Source organism: Podarcis raffonei, chromosome 5 (genome assembly GCF_027172205.1).
Source record: "Podarcis raffonei isolate rPodRaf1 chromosome 5, rPodRaf1.pri, whole genome shotgun sequence".
Classification (NCBI taxonomy): domain Eukaryota; kingdom Metazoa; phylum Chordata; class Lepidosauria; order Squamata; family Lacertidae; genus Podarcis; species Podarcis raffonei.
This window is the reverse complement of record NC_070606.1, coordinates 98,800,002-98,817,134: the sequence shown is the minus strand read 5'-3', so window position 1 is coordinate 98,817,134 and position 17,133 is coordinate 98,800,002. Positions and strand designations below refer to the sequence as shown.

Sequence of the window (17,133 nt, the reverse complement as noted above, 5' to 3'; positions counted from 1 at the left end):
TACAGACTGTGCATGTGTGGCATCCCATATGGACTGCGCACTTGCAGCAGCCCATACAGTCACAGTGCGAGAGGCAGCCTGTACGGACGCCTGTATGGATGGCGCACAAGATCGGCAGCCAGTACGGATGCCGTGCGAGCGGTGCCTATAAGGACTGCACGTGCCCTCGGCTGCTCTACAGCTGGGGGGAGGCAGGGGCCACCTTGTCACACACACACACCAGAGTGGCACCCGGGGTGGACCGCACCCTCAGCCCCCCACTTCGTATGCCCCTGCCCCCCCAGTCCCAGTACAAGCCTGAGGACTGCATTGCATCCTGGGGTGGGTTTTCTTATGTCACAGCTCCCACCCTTAAGCATCAGATCATAGGAAGAAGAGCCCTGGGACTGGATCAGGCCCATGTCAATAAGGTGCCTCTAAGAAGCCTACAAGCAGGGCTTCAGCGCAGTCGCCTTTTCCCATTCATGCTTCCCAGCAAGCAGCATTCAGAGCTGTACCTCTGGGCTAGTCTTTGTTGTTGTTGTTGTTTAGTCGTGTCCATCTCTTTGAGACCCCCATGGACCAGAGCACGCCAGTGTGGCAAGCCACCCACATGTGTGGTGACACCCAGAGCAGGCCGCACCCCCCTTCCTCCGCCAGTGGAAACAGATGGGCACAGCCAGTAGAGCTCTGCTTTTGTAGCAAGCAAATTGTCTGCCCTCTATAACCAGCGCCCATCTGCAATCTGGCTAGTAGCTGCAATTTCCCTCCTTGAGCAGCTGGCATTACAAAGATGGATGCTGGACTTTTTTGAAGGGGGCAGGGGATCGCTTTAGAGCCACAAGACTCCAAATTAATTCCCAGAGGCTTTTTTCCAAACCCTCCCCTCTGCTCGGCTTTCCAGTTGCAGACTGCAAGGCACCACGAGAGCTGGACCACGGCTTCGTCACCTTCTCCACCCAACACAACCTGACCACGTACCAGTCGGCGATCCAGTATTCCTGCCAGCGTCCATACTACGAGATGGTCCCCAACGTCACAGGTGAGAGCGGCTGCCCTGTGGTGGGATGGGGGGTGTCCGGTTTGCATGCTGGGTTGGCAGCAGCGACTGGACAAGGGATAAGCAGCATTCACAGAAGACCACAAAGAGCTAGTAAGATGGGCCGGGTCAAGAAATGTAGTTGGCCCAGGAGCTTGTGCACAAGAGTTGCCTTCTAAAGGCCGCTAGGACAATAAAGTATTTCCATCTAAGATTCTAAAATTCCATTCCCTCGATTGTTTTGGTTGCTCCCTTCCGAACCTTTTCCCAACCCTATAATCTCCTTTGTGAGGCGAGGCGACCAGAACACAACAAAATATTCCAAATGCGGTCGAAATCTATAGCCAGTGATGAAGAAGACTGCTGAGGGAGGGGAGGACTAGAGATGGGCTGGAAACTGGGGTGAACCTCTGTTTGAAAAAGAAGTCTTTGTGTGCAGCCATCCCCACTAGTAGCCATCGGTAGGCTTATCTTCCGTGACAACAAGAGATGTTTTAGGAGTGCAAGGAAGCCGCCCCAGGCAACAGGCCTGCCACAGGATATTGCTAGGCACGGAGACAAAATCAATACTTTTGCAGTGCTGCTGTCAGAAGGGAAAGCTGGAATGGCCCTGAAGGGGAAGGAAGGTGATTTCCTAAGAATGCAATGCATGTCCTGCCTCTCCTCACACAAAGACCGAAGACAGGAGGAGAATTCTCAATGGTGGTTACGGTGGCTTCTGAGCCAGGGCCTGAATTCCGCCTGGCAGTCACATACTTATAAGCAAATCGAATGTGAGATGAGCTTGCTGCTCAGTTGTGAAAACAACTGGAAAATTGAACTGGGGATTTGAGTGTCGGTGACGACACTGGCGCTGACCAGTACATGCCCACAGAAGCCAGTTCAAAGTGAACTACTGCACCAAAATGCTGCTGGATTCCCCCTCCTAGAGCTCCTCTCAGAATAGAACATATCTACTTAACATATGGGATGCGGGTGGCGCTGTGGGTAAAACCTCAGTGCCTAGGACTTGCTGATCGTATGGTCAGCGGTTCGAATCCCCGCGGCGGGGTGAGCTCCCGTCGTTCAGTCCCAGCTCCTGCCCACCTAGCAGTTTGAAAGCATTCTTAAGTGCAAGTAGATAAATAGGTACCGCTTTATAGCAGGAAGGTAAACGGCGTTTCCGTGTGCTGCGCTGGTGCTGGCTCGCCAGCTGCAGCTTCGTCACACTGGCCACGTGACCTGGAAGTATCTTTGGACGGCGCCAGCTCACGGCCTCTTGAGCGAGATGAGCACGCAACCCTAGAGTCGGACATGACTGGCCCATACGGGCAGGGGTACCTTTACTTTTACCTTTACTTAACATGCTATTAAATCCCCACCCTCTGTTTGCCAGTGACTATGAGCCACAACAGCTAGAGGAGCCTCCATGTACAGGGGCACTGTACCTGCAAATATTGGATAACTTATTGCGGACAAATAGCCATCGTGCTCTGCTTGCGGGCTGTGTTGTACACAGTTTACTCAAAATCAGTCGTTGTACTTCAGTTTCTGTTACTGAGTTATGACAGCTAAACGCTTTTAACACCATACAGCTTCCTTCACCGATTAATACCTTGGTTCGTGAGCGAGGGGCACTTCTCCTCAGTTACCCGCTCTCTTAGCAAACCCACTCCTGAGGGGTTCCCAATGGCATAACAGACCCAGAGGTTCTCCTCACCCCTTGCGACTGGCTTGGGATTCTTCTGTACCTAGAAGAACTCTCCCCCTCCTGGCTAGAATGAGACCCAGGAATCCTAAATTCCCACAGGATCCGGGTCTCCCAGCTCAGACTCAGCCCTCCCAGAACACTCCTCTTTGTATACCTTCCCCCAGACCCTCAACCCAGTCTCCCTATCCAAGCTGAGAGGCTTTTTCCTCTTGCTCTGGATAGTCTCCTCAGTGTGGGTGTTTAACTTAACTCAGAACCAGTTCTCCCTTAGTCAAATCCTATCTTGCTCCCTATCTCTCATCTTCAATCCAGCCCTATCTCTTAACCTGACACTTATCCCTTTGTTGTTGTTTAGTCGTTTAGTCGTGTCTGCCTTTTTGTGACCCCCTGGACCAGAGCACGCCAAGCACTCCTGTCTTCCACTGCCTCCCGCAGTTTGGTCAAACTCACGCTGGTAGCTTCGAGAACACTGTCCCACCATCTTGTCCTCTGTCGTCCCCTTCTCCTTGTGCCCTCCATCTTTCCCAACATCAGGGTCTTCTCCAGGGAGTCTTCTCTTCTCATGAGGTGGCCAAAGTATTGGAGCCTCAGCTTCAGGTTCTGTCCTTCCAGTGAGCACTCAGGGCTGATTTCCTTCAGAATGGAGAGGTTTGATCTTCTCGCAGTCCATGGGACTCTCAAGAGTCTCCTCCAGCACCAGAATTCAAAAGCATCCATTCTTCGGTGATCAGCCTTCTTTATGGTCCAGCTCTCACTTCCATACATCACTACTGGGAAAACCATAGCTTTAACTATATGGGCCTTTGTTGGCAAGGTGATGTCTCTGCTTTTTAAGATGCTGTCTAGGTTTGTCATTGCTTTTCTCCCAAGAAGGAGGCGTCTTTTAATTTCGTGGCTGCTGTCACCATCTGCAGTGATCATGGAGCCCAAGAAAGTAAAATCTCTCACTGCCTCCATTTCTTCCCCTTCTATTTGCCAGGAGGTGATGGGACCAGTGGCCATGATCTTCATTTTTTTTTTTTTTTATGTTGAGCTTCAGACCATATTTTGCGCTCTCCTCTTTCACCCTCATTAAAAGGTTCTTTAATTCCTCCTCACTTTCTGCCATCAAGGTGTGTCATCTGCATATCTGAGGTTGTTGATATTTCTTCTGGCAATCTTAATTCTGGCTAGGGATTCATCCAGCCCAGCCTTTCGCATGATGAATTCTGCATATAAGTTAAATAAGCAGGGAGACAATATACAGCCTTGTCATACTCCTTTCCCAATTTTGAACCAATCAGTTGTTCCATATCCAGTTCTAACTGTAGCTTCTTGTCCCACATAGAGATTTCTCAGGAGACAGATGAGGTGATCAGGCACTCGACCCTTAGCTCTATCTCTTCTCAAATCCAACCCTCTCTCTCACCCTTACCCTTAGCCCTATCTCTTCTCAAATCCAGCCCTATCTCTCAACCTGACCCTTAGCCCTATCTCTTCTCAAATACAGCCCTATCTCTTAACTGGACCCTTAGCCCTATGTCTCTTCTCAAATCCGGCCCTATCTCTCAACCTGACCCTTAGCCCTATCTCTTCTCAAATCCAGCCCTACCTCTCAACCTGACCCTTAGCCCTATCTAACTCTTCTCCCTCAGAAACGGCCCATTTTATTCTCTCCCCCCAAAGTGCTGCTCCTCCCCCTTCTGTGGCCAGCTGACTTTGCAGCCAATCAGAGAGAGGCTCCAACCTTCAGGCGGAATTTCAGGGGGGACTCTGGTCTGGCTCTGCTGTCCATCACAGATGTCTACTAGCCATGATGCCTCTGCCCTGCCTCCACAGTTGGAGGCAGCGATGCTTCGGAACCCCAGTTGCTTGCTGGGAACCACAGGAGCGGGAGAGATGCTCTCTTGCTCATATCCTGCTCGCTGGTTTTCCACAGGAGAACAGGATCCTGGACTGGACGGGCTATTGGCCTGATCCACCAGATTCTCCTTATACACTGAAGAAAACCGGTAAGACATTATGACAGCACCACCTAGTGGTATGATTCCTGTCCAGAGCTTGTGTTTTGATCTTCCCCAGGTACCTACAGCTGTGATGCCAGGGGGCTATGGAGAAGTGCGGAGCTGGGAACGCGCCTGCCATCTTGCCAACCAGGTACCTAGATTGCACCGAAATGCAACCTTCATGCCAGCTGGCTTCTTTAATCTTCTCACCCTCTGGTTTTAGATGCAAACTTTTCACACTATGCAGAGCTCCTCGTGTGGCTAAATCAGAATTGGTGGGGTGCAAGAGGGGTCTGCTTTTGTTGCAAAAATGGCATATGATGCTAATTCGCAGCAGGGCAGACCATTGGTACATTCTGCCCTGTCTAGTAGCATCGCCTCTCCAGGTTTTAGGGGGAAAACCCTGCCAGCCATCATCATCATAATAATAATTTATTATTTATACCCCGCCCATCTGGCTGGGTTTCCCCAGCCACTCTGGGCGGCTTCCAACAGAACACTAAAATACAATAACCTATTAACCATTAAAAGCTTCCCTTCAGATGTCTTCCAAAAGTTTGGTAGTTATTTTTCTCTTTGACATCTGGTGGGAGGGTGGGTGCCACTACCGAGAAGGCCCTCTGCCTGGTTCCCTGCAACTTGGCTTCTCGTAGTGAGGGAACCACCAGAAGGCCCTCAGCGCTGGACCTCAGTGTCCGGGCAGAACAGTGTCCAGCCAAGTTCCTTTTAACTGGAGAACTGAACCTAGGACCAGGTTGCATGTGCAAAGCATGTGTTCTGCCACTGGTACATGAACTCTGTTTAGAGCCATCCATGAGCTCCCCTGTCACTGGTTAAGCCAGGAGCATCTGCCCACATTTCTCACTTGCTGGTGTTAATTCTGGCTAGTAGAAGCCAGGATTGCAAGAGTTCAACCAGGCAGGATTGGTTGGGGAGGACTTGTTGAGGGAGGGAGAAATCGGATTATTCCATTTGCATTTGAAGGAAAATTACCTAATTTGCTTTTTCTGAAGCAACGAAGAAGCAGAGCTCGGCCGTCTTTCAAAACACACGCTTCTCCGAATTTTGCAACAGAGTTCTCCAGACAAGTTAATGGGTCCAAAAATGCATAACTGGGGGGGGGGGTGAAGTGTCCACATCAATGCAAATATGAGTGAAAATGACATGCAAAGAAATGCATATTTTGGGGGGGGGGGAATTGTTTTGCAAAAAGATGCACATATTGAGCAAAATTGCACACAAACATTAGGAGAGATTCGCACCAAAAGGCTCGTGGGGACTTTTCACAAAGAAATTTGCAAATTGATGTGGAAACACGCAGAGCCAAATTTAAGACTGGGAAAACAAGGAATTGAGAGAAACCCAATTTGTCAGGTTCCTCTGTCCCAGGTTCATACCCACCAAGATACAAAGTCGAACAGGGGGACGCACATCTTTTAAAAGTGGTTTTTTTGAGCTTTCAGGGTCTTCTAGTAACTGCATTGTACAAGCTTCCATTCCCTGCCCCCTTTTAAAAGACTGACTGTTTTTTAAACATGCTCTTTTCTGTCTGCTTCTGGTCCTGATGGAATCCAGGCGGGCTGGCAAGTCCCAGGGAAAGTTTTCCAGAGGTCAGAGCAAGCTGGCCAAGTGCTGAGAAATCGCTGCGCTTCACTCCTCTCTCCTTGGAAAGCCAGTTGCCTGTCACTAGGAAACCCCTCTCTCTTCTCTAGCAGATCACTGGCTTCTGCACGCAGCCAGAATAAACATTCTGGCAGTGCCCTGTCCCTTTGTCATGGCTTCCGCTGCAATCCTGCACCCACTGGGACCAACCGGGGTTTTCCTTCTGGGTAAACATGCCTTGGCTTGGGCTGCGCTATTTTTAGCCTGTTTGTTTACCATGCTTTCTCCCACTTAAAAAAGAAAACCAAATACCCAAAATCATTCCATCTATTTAAGAAAATGGTTCCAAAACATTTTTGGGCCGCTACTCACTTGGTTGCATAAACTTATCCCCAGTGGCACCTACTTTAAAAATTATTATTATTATTATGAACAGTGATTGGTCAAATAATAATGCAATAAAATTCAAAAAAAGGCACAATTAATTTCACATTTATTCATAATCCAGTTAAAACTACTTAGCTGATGTAATTCAACAAAACTGATGACTGATACTGGCTTATCAAAATCCGGTAGTCATTGACACCTCCAGTGCCCCCCCCCGCAGCCCCCTTGCCTCTTAGACATCCCCGCCCCCAGCCAGGTAATCCCTTGGAGGTCTTATCCTGATACCCACAAAGCCTTTAAACTGCACACAGAGACACACTACACCTTTGGCCATGAGGTGGTGAAAGCAGTTGCGTGGCGAGTTCCCGCCGCCCCCCAGTGGAAATAAAGACACATGACACAGATATTTAAGGTTAATGGGATAAATAAGTCCACAACTTTTATTGGTTACAGGTGATGAGCGGTATTGGCTTAGGCATTGGTCCTAACTGACTATATCCGACTTCAGCCCATCCGCTTGAAGCCTGGGAAGGGTTAACCACCAGTAGGGGGAGTCCTGCTGATGCACATCAACTAGGAACTCCCCCGGGGTCACCGCTAGGGGGCGTGCCTTAGGCCCTCACCTCCATAGGCTTTGGACAGGGCCACGCCCTCCGGAATCCTTTAATGGACTACCCTTCAATATGTGGGGCAGGTGATGGCGCTTCCTCCCCTCTTCCATCTACAAAGCAATACCAATGCCTAACCGCCAATACCAAGAAAGTTGTGACAATTTGCTATGAGGTAGGCGAAAAACCAAGTGGCTGGTGCCAATTTGCAGGCGATTGGTTGCAGCCGCAAGCAGGAGATTGTCTGTGGCGATTGGGCAGGTGATTGGTGGCTGCTGGCAGCGAGTGGGCAGACGATATTGGTGTCTCTGGCAATGCATGCGATTGGCACCGGTGGTCAGGCGGGTGAGCGATTGCCAGCAATCCCACTCCCCTAAAGAAAGCTTAACAACTCTGGGCAATCTCCCCCCATTTCCTAAATTTGGGGTCTCAAAAAACAGGGGTCTTCTTATACACAGGGGGCGTGTTATGCACGGAAAAATACGGTACCTTTTTCTCTCTTCAAAGGCCCATAGAGCTGGAAGTTGGATGAGTACTCTAGATGCTCTAGATGCCTTTCAAGGCTCAAATGAATTCTACTGCTTCCAGCTTTTGCCAAATATCTTGGAAAAGTGAACTCTTTGTGGGTGCTCTTCCATGCTTTCTGCGTCTTGGGTGGGGGAATGATCTTGGGTGGGGGGGAGGAAAGTGAGCAGAAGGAGCGGTGGCAACACCCATGGCTCTCGCTCAAGAAGCCACATGTGCTCACAGGCCTAAAAACGGCCGGCGGTCCTTGATGAAGAGCACATAGGGGCAATGTTCTAATTAATTTCCCTGACTCTGCCATTTTAGCAGAGCTCCTTCCATCAAGCTTTCTCTGTCCTTGCCAACCCTTTAATCAGTTTCCACTTTAGCAGAGCCCTAATTCTGCCTACTGACAGTTAAGCAAAACAAATAAACACACACTTAATGCATTTCAGTACTCTTGGCTGCTGTTCAATTAACTCCAGTGCAATGTAAATTAAAGTAGGAAGGCTGCCAGATGATGTCTTTGTGCTGCTGGTTCCAAAGGGTGTGGAAGGGTGGATGAAGGGGGAGAGAGGTGACAATTCTGCTATGAGGGTGTTCTACCTTGGGATGTGCAGAGATCTCTGCTAGCCATGCACCACACTCTTCAAAATGAGCTGATTTTTGTCTCCATGCAAACGTTTATTTTGATTTTCATCTAGCAGTGGTTTATTCTGGCTGGGCACCTGTGCCTTTCACAGTTGCAAGACAAGCAGATATTTCACAGGTGAAGTGTTTTTCCGTTCTGCAGCTGCCCTGAGTGAACAAAGAACTCATTGTGTTGATCTCACTTGACAGTTTTGCCCCTTGATGTGCAAGCGTTTGCAACAGACAAAGCTCCAGATCAAGCTCTTCACACTTCTCAGGTTTTGCTAAAGTGTTGCAGTGTATGCTGCTGTCACCCATCTATGGGTGGGGGTTTTTTCGGTTAACTGAGGCAGCTTGTTGATTGCCATCCAATTTTAGCTTTCGCTTGAGAAATTCAGCGCTTGTCGTTTGCACTCATTTATGTAACTAGGGGCTCACAGAACCTATGATTTCTTGACACTATGGTTATGCCCAAATATAATGGGATTCCACTATGCTTGGGTACTAAATGGGCAATCCCAAACCCTAGTAGGTAGCTAGCAGGAGGGGTATAGCCACCTCCACCTCCACAACCCTACCAATTGTGCCAGCCAGGGCAGAAGAGGGGAGCAGAGAAAATTACCGTATTTTTCGCTCCATAAGGCGCACCGGACCATAAGGCGCACCTAGTTTTTAGAGGGGGGAAATCAAGGGGGGAAATATTATTTTTTCCCCCAGCCCCAAAAGAGCAAAGAAGCCAAGACAGCGAGTAGGAGCCATCCCACTGGCTGTCTTGGCTTCCTCTTTAGCCGCGCGCAACCTCTCCAGCCGGGAGAGGCTGCGTGCAGCTATGGCAATTCCCCCACCTCCCGCAAAAGCCCACAGGAGCCGCGCACCCTTTAAAGAGTGTGTGGCTCTTGCGGGCTTTTCTATGAGGAGGGAGAAGGGACTGACTGGCCGTGTCAGTCCCTTCTCCCTCCTGGGGAAAAGCCCGCAAGAGCCGCGAGGAGCTTGTGTGCGGCTCTTGGGGGCTTTTCCTGCCTGCCTCCCCCCTGCATTCGCTCCATAAGACGCACACACATTTCCCCTTACTTTTTAGGAGGGGAAAAGTACGTCTTATGGAGCGAAAAATACGGTACACTTGCCTTTGCCCACTCTTGCACTGGACCAGCCCAACTCCACATCCCACTTCCCCAAATGCCCCAATTCAGGACTTTCTGATGCCTTCCTCCCACCCAGTATGTGGGCTGAATCAGTGGGGCATGCCTTGCCAGTGGGGCTCCCAGTCCTGGCAGATATGGGCAGTGCCAGGCGAATCAGAGGTCTGGCTTGCTCTCTCAGGCTATGCATGCTATGATGTTGGGATGACGCCTGGCCCTCTGACCCGCCGACCACACCGGCCTCCGTCGAAATCCCGGAAGGCGTTGGCGCTCCAAAAGAATCCTTCCTCCTCCTTTCCCAAGAGACGCTGGCGAGATCCGCCCGACCGGCCTGCCTTCTGTTTCGTTGCCAGCCCTGGACACCTCTGGAGAGTGGGCAACTTGTCCTGGCTGGCTAGTGACTGGCACAGCTGGTTGCCTCCCTTCACTGTGCATGCCGGTGGGGAGATCAGCCACTTGCTTTCCTGCCCCGCAAAGGTATTCCGGATCTCTGAGGGTGCAATGATGGACAGCACCAGGGTGTGCGAGGGCATCATTGCCTGTAGATTATGCCACGGGTCTCCTTGAGGGAAGCTTCTGTACATATCTGCATCGGGCATTTAAAGGGGCATCGTACCGCTTTAAACATTGCAGGCAGTTGGGCAGGACAACCCTTTGGGTCCCTGACAATTCTGTGATTCTATGAATCAGTTGAGAATCCTGGGAACTGCAGTTTGTTAAGGGAGCTGAGAGTTGTTCAGATGCCCCCATTCCCCGCCACAGAGCTATGTATGAAGAGCCTGCTGGGTCAGGATGAAGGGGAGCCCGCGATCAGGATTCGAACACAAATCTAGTTGAGATTCCTGTATTGCAGGGGTGACCCTCAGGGTCCCTTCCATCATCATCATCATCATCATCATCATCATCATCATTTATTATTTATACCTGCCCATCTGGCTGAGTTTCCCCAGCCACTCTGGGCGGCTTCCAATCGAGTGTTAAAAACAATACAGCATTAAATATCAAAAACTTCCCTAAACAGGGCTGCCTTCAGATGTCTTTTAAAGATAAGATAGCTGCTTATTTCCTTCACATCTGAAGGGAGGGTGTTCCACAGGGTGGGTGCCACTACCAAGAAGGCCCTCTGCCTGGTTCCCTGTAACCTCGCTTCTCTCAAAAAGGGAACCACCAGAAGGCCCTCAGAGCTGGATCTCAGCTGAACGATGGGGGTGGAGACGCTCCTTCAGGTATATAGGACCGAGGCTGTTTAGGGCTTTCAAGATCAGCACCAACACTTTGAATTGTGCTCAGAAGCGTACTGGGAGCCAATGCAAATCTCTCAGGACCGGTGTTATGTGGTCCCGGCGGCCACTCCCAGTTAATTGCAGTTTCCGGGTCACCTTCAAAGGCAGCCCCACATAGAGCGCATTGCAGTAGTCCAAGCGGGAGATAACCAGAGCATGCACCACTCTGGCAAGGCAATCCGCAGGCAGGTAGGGTCTCATCCTGCGTACCAGGTGGAGCTGGTAGACAGCTGGACACAGAATTGACCTGCGCCTCCAAGGACAGTTGTGACTCCAGAATGACTCCCAGGCTGCGCACCTGGTCCTTCAGGGGCACAGTTGCCCCATTCAGGACCAGGGAGTCGTCCACACCCACCCACCTCCTGTCCCCCCAGAACAGTACTTCTGTCTTGTCAGGATTCAACCTCAATCTAACAACTCTCCACAACAGACTACAGGTCTCAGGATTCCATGGGGGGCATGCAAAATATGTGCTCTACCACTGAGACATAGACGTAGGCCATAGAACATAGCATGTGTATATAATCTTGGCATGGCCCATTGAGGGGAGCTCTTGGCATGTTAAATTCAAAGCCTCGGGACTGAAAATTTGTAATTTCATAATTTAAAACTCTGCTGGTCAATTTGAAATTTCAATTGTTTGAATTAATACACCTGAATGCTGCCCAGCTCTAAAATGACAAACGATCCAGCGCACCTTTACACAGAGTAGCCCTGTAGGACTTAATATAGGAAACAAAAGTTGGAAGCAAGGCAGGAACTTTTCTGCCGCCCCCCAATGGGGAATCCTGGCATAATCTACTTGGAGTCACAGTTTGGCTACTTTTTGGTGACGGATCCAGCCCTGGTCGTCTAACCATCTGCTCTGTTGTTTTCTTTCCCCAGTTTGTGGGCGGCCGACGCGGTCGCTGCCCACCCTGATCAAGCGTATCATCGGCGGGCGAAATGCAGAGCCCGGGTTTTTCCCTTGGCAAGCCCTGATCGTGGTGGAGGACACGTCCCGAGTGCCTAATGACAGGTGGTTTGGCAGCGGGGCCCTGCTCTCCGAGTCGTGGGTACTGACCGCCGCCCACGTCCTCCGCTCCCAGCGCCGGGACAACACCATCATCCCCGTCTCCAAAGAGCATGTCACCATCTACCTGGGCCTTCACGACGTGAGGAACAAGGTGGACGCCGTCAACCGGACGGTGGAGAAGATCGTCCTCCACGAGGCCTTTGACATCCAGAACTACAACCACGACATTGCCTTGGTGAAGCTGAAGGAGAAGGTGACGCTAGGACCCCATGTCATGCCCATCTGCCTCCCGCAGTACGAACACGAGTTAGAAGGACCTCAACCCAACACGTTGGGCCTGGTGGCCGGCTGGGGCATCTCCAACCCCAACATCACTGTGGACGAGGTCATCAGCTCCGGCATGAGGACCCTCTCTGACGTTCTCCAGTATGTCAAACTACCAGTGGTCCTGCATGCCGAGTGCAAGATGAGCTACGAATCTCGGTCGGGGAACTACAGCGTCACTGAGAACATGTTCTGTGCCGGCTATTACGAAGGCGGGAAAGACACTTGCCTTGGGGACAGCGGGGGAGCCTTCGTCATCCAAGACCTGGAAAGCCGAAGATGGGTGGCCCAAGGACTGGTCTCTTGGGGAGGCCCCGAAGAGTGCGGGAGCAAGCAAGTCTACGGGGTCTACACCAAGGTCTCCAACTATGTGGACTGGCTTCAGGAGAAGACCGGGTGGACATTCAGGGGGGTCGAGAGGAACAGATGAACCTTTTGAGAGCCTTTATGGGCCATCAGTTGTTGTTTCCCACACACACACACACACACACACAGAGAGGGGGGGGATAAATGTGTACAGTTGCTATTAATTGGAAGGAATCGGGACCAGTCCTCTAATCAGCGCGCCTGTCAAACAAATATCACATTTTCCAAGAGAAATAACTCAAGAGGTCCAAAAGGGAACTAATTCCAGATCACTATTTGATTCCCCCCAAAAAGAGTTGCCTGGTGTCAATGTGATGTCTGGCGATTGACAGGTAGGCATCCTCATCAACCAGGCAAACTTTACCCCCTAGGGGGCACGGGAGATAATAATCTGGCCTAACCCTAAGCATTGGACATAAATGAGCATTTCACCCGCCCAGGTGTGTCTCCTTTTCCACCCTGCAAAATGCACAGTTTCCGCCACTTCCAGTTTAACATGAAAGCATGGAATTAAAAGCCCAGGAAGTCACCATTTAAATGCAACCTCGAAGTAGTCGACTTTGTCTGATGGCCAGTATGTTGCTTAATTGTGTGGCTCAGAGAAAGGGAAGCCCCCTCTAGTGGCCAATTTCTGCATTTCTTTCTTTCTTTAAAAAGTACGGCTTTATCGTGAAGTCCTCCCCTTGAACGTTTAAAACATTGAATTGCAGAGTTCGTGTCGTTCGAATCTGCCCCCAAACTCCAGCTCTGTGATAGTGATGGGGTTTCCTGTATCCATAAATTCAGGCTTCACAGTCAGACATCCTCTGCACCATTGCAGATTTCTTTGAAATCCAAGGCTTGCAAAATTCGGTCTGGAATGTTTGAAAGCGATTTGTGGGAATTTGGGGAATTCCATATTCCATATCACTCGTTTCTCCATCACTTCCTTGAATTCTGGATTCAATGTTACATTGATGCTGCCTCGCCCACCCTGCCCCATCCCTTGTGCCCAAGAGAAATGTATTTCGAAATCATGTGATCAGAAGGAGACATTTGCGTTTCTCCCTTTTAGAGGGAAAAGATGGCATTGAATCTCACTCTTCGGCCCTTGGTTAAAAATGCTTCCTTTTTTTAGGGCAGGCTTCCTCAAACTCAGCCCTCCAGATGTTTTTAGACTACAATTCCCATATTCCCTGACCACTGATCCTGCTAGCTAGGGATCATTGTAGGCCAAAAACATCTGGAGGGCCAAGTTTGTTTGTTGTTGTTGTTGTTTAGTCGTTTAGTCGTGTCCGACTCTTTGTGACCCCCTGAACCAGAGCACGCCAGGCCCTCCTGTCTTCCACTGCCTCTCGCAGTTTGGTCAAACTCATGCTGGTAGCTTCGAGAACACTGTCCCACCATCTTGTCCTCTGTCATCCCCTTCTCCTTGTGCCCTCCATCTTTCCCAACATCAGGGTCTTTTCCAATGAGTCTTCTCTTCTCATGAGGTGGCCAAAATATTGGAGTCTCAGCTTCAGGATCTGTCCTTCCAGTGAGCAGTCAGGGCTGATGTCCTTCAGAATGGAGAGGTTGGATCTTCTTACAGTCCATGGGACTCTCAAGAGTCTCCTCCAGCACCAAAAGCATCAATTCTTCGGCAATCAGCCTTCTTTATGGTCCAGGTCTCACTTCCATACATCACTACTGGGAAAACCATAGCTTGAACTATACAGACCTTTGTTGGCAAGGTGATGTCTCTGCTTTTTAAGATGCTGTTTAGGTTCGTCATTGCTTTTCTCCCAAGAAGCAGGTGTCTTTTAATTTCGTGACTGCTGTCACCATCTGCAGTGATCACGGAGCCCAAGACAGTAAAATCTCTCACTGCCTCCATTTCTTCCCCTTCTATTTGCCAGGAGGTGATGGGCCCAGGGGCCATGATATTAGTTTTTTTGATGTTGAGCTTCAAACCATATTTTGCGCTCTCCTCTTTCACCCTCATTAAAAGGTTCTTTAATTCCTCCTCACTTTCTGCCATCAAGGTTGTGTCATCTGTATATCTGAGGTTGTTGATATTTTCTTCCGGCAATCTTCCGGCTAGGGAGGGAGCCTGTTTTAGGGGGTCAGTTCTTGCTTAATGCTCAAAGCCAGCCTTGAGCAACCTGTTGCCTCTCCAGATGTTCTGAGCAGCAACAGCTGTGCTAGATGAAGCTGATGGCAGTCATAGTCCAAAACATCCTGAGAGCGCCAGGTTGGCAAAGGCTTTTCTTAGCCTTCAAGCCAGGTGAGTATCTTTAACGAAAGGAGGGGGCTCTCGCTTGTGCATGCTAGCAGGAGGCAGCTGCAGTGCTTTAATTCGGGACAGCAAATTTGAATATCTTCAAAAGCTTCCCAATGTGAAAAATCAGTCCAATGAAAGATGGTGCCCGTCACGGTTTTGGATCGCTGGGGTTTTCTCAGCACTGTAAGGTCAAAGGTCTTTTCCTAATTTGAAAACACTCCTTAGACTGATAAACTTTGTTTTAGTAAAATGAACCAGGCCAAACTACTCAGTCATCCATCAGGAACTTACCTGAGTACAGTGGTACCTCAGGTTACATACGCTTCAGGTTACAGACTCCGCTAACCCAGAAATATTACCTCGGGTTAAGAACTTTGCTTCAGAATGAGAACAGAAATCAGGCTGCGGCGGTGCGGCAGCAGGAGGAGGCCCCATTAGCTAAAGTGGTGCTTCAGGTTAAGAACAGTTTCAGGTTAAGAACGGACCTCCGGAACGAATTAAGTACTTAACCCGAGGTACCACTGTAGTGGCACTTCACTGAAGGTGCGTGTGCACCTTACATGTAAAGCACATTTGTAAAGCAAGGAATAAATGCTGGGAATCATAGTTTGCCCCTCACAAAGCTACAATTCCCAGCACCCGTAGCAAACTACAGTTCACAGGATCATTGAGGGGAGTGCTTTGAATGCATAGTGTAGAGATGCAACTTTTTCCGCACGAAAGTTTTGTGAAGGGTTGACACGGCGTTACCCTCATCAAAACACACCATTTAATCCAGATATCTCATTCCCATGGTGTGTTTTACTCCTGGATAGGGACGTTTTTAATGTTTGATGTTTTATTATGCTTTTATATTTGTTGGAAGCCGCCCAGAGTGGCTGGGGCAACCTAGTCAGGTGGGCAGGGTACTATTATTATTATTATTATTATTATTATTATTATTATTATTATTTCTGCGTACATGGTAAATCCGGATTAAAGGGGCAATAATACGGGGTGGCACTTTGGGAGGAGGATGCCATATGGATGCTGCAAAAACCTTGGATATGTGAGTTTCACCAACTCCATGGGGAACTACTGTGTGGAAGCAATGAGGAAACACTGAAAAAAAATCCAAAGAAACACGTTTTACGTTACTATAATACATGCTTAGAAAAACATTATTGGCTCTGTTACATATTTAAGAGATGTTACGCTGTTTGCTATGGGTTTTGTATTCTGTTTTGTAGCATTTTTACTATTTTGTATTACATTCCTTAGCAGGAAAGAGAATAAAATTATTGTACCACATACCAAACTCTGCAAATCGAGAATTCCATTCAGGGCACTTCATGTCAGAAATCAGAGTGTTGCACCACTGAGTAATGCATGGAGTTTTCACAGAATCATAAAATTGTAGAGCTGAGGGTCATTTTAACTAAAGCATCCATGACAGGTGACCACCCATAATTTCACAAGGGAATCCATTCCACTGCTGAATGGCTCTTCCTATCAGAAAGTTCTTCCTGATGTTTAGTTGTAATCTCCTTTCTTGTAACTTGAATCCAGCTCCGTGTCCGAAATGCTAACCATTACACCACACTGTCTCCCATGTTGAGGTTGGGGCTGTTCAGTCTCACCCAGGGCCGGATTTAGATTTGAAGGGGCCCTAAGCTCCTGAAGAGGGACGCGGATGGCGCTGTGGGTTAAACCACAGAGCCTAGGACTTGCTGATCAGAAGGTCAGCGGTTCGAATCCCCGCGATGGGGTGAGCTCCCGTTGCTCGGTCCCTGCTCCTGCCAACCTAGCAGTTCGAAAGCACGTCAAAGTACAAGTAGATAAATAGGTACCGCTCCGGCGGGAAGGTAAGCGGCGTTTCCGTGCGCTGCTCTGGTTCGCCAGAATCGGCTTAGTCCTGCTGGCCACATGACCCGGAAGCTGTACGCCGGCTCCCTCGGCCAATAAAGCGAGATGAGTGCCGCAACCCCAGAGTCAGCCACGACTGGACCTAATGGTCAGGGGTCCCTTTACCTTTACCTAAGCTCCTGAAGGTAATGGGGCACTTTATATGTCCAGCTGTCCTTTGTCAACAAAAAATTGTCTCTGTTTTTTGTGTTGAATATATGCTATATGGTAATTGATGGACCTCATAGGTATCTAAAGCCATTTGCACATAACAAAATAGGAGCCTGTTGTTGTTTAGTCGTTTAGTCGTGTCCGACTCTTCGTGACCCCCTGGACCAGAGCACGCCAGGCCCTCCTGTCTTCCACTGCCTCCCGCAGTTTGGTCAAACTCATGTTCCTAGCTTTGAGAACACTGTCCCACCATCTCGTCCTCTGTCGTCCCCTTCTCCTTCTGCC

The 17,133-nt window shown here is 49.4% G+C and overlaps 1 protein-coding gene across 3 annotated transcripts in view; it reads left to right on the top strand.

Annotated features, from left to right (window-relative positions):
• The window catches only part of MASP1 (MBL associated serine protease 1), a 103,111-nt gene that overhangs the window by 69,401 nt on the left and 16,577 nt on the right, over positions 1 to 17,133 (top strand). Inside the window, exons 8-10 of one of the 3 annotated variants that reach the window (XM_053387356.1) lie at positions 884 to 1,021; positions 4,770 to 4,844; positions 11,732 to 12,947. In XM_053387356.1, coding sequence (XP_053243331.1) covers positions 884 to 1,021; positions 4,770 to 4,844; positions 11,732 to 12,615 — 1,097 coding nt within the window. In that variant the 3' untranslated portion in view covers positions 12,616 to 12,947. Of the gene's footprint in view, positions 1 to 883; positions 1,022 to 4,769; positions 4,845 to 11,731; positions 12,948 to 17,133 lie in introns of those variants that run through there. The other 2 variants (XM_053387353.1, XM_053387355.1) reach the window with 2 other exon arrangements.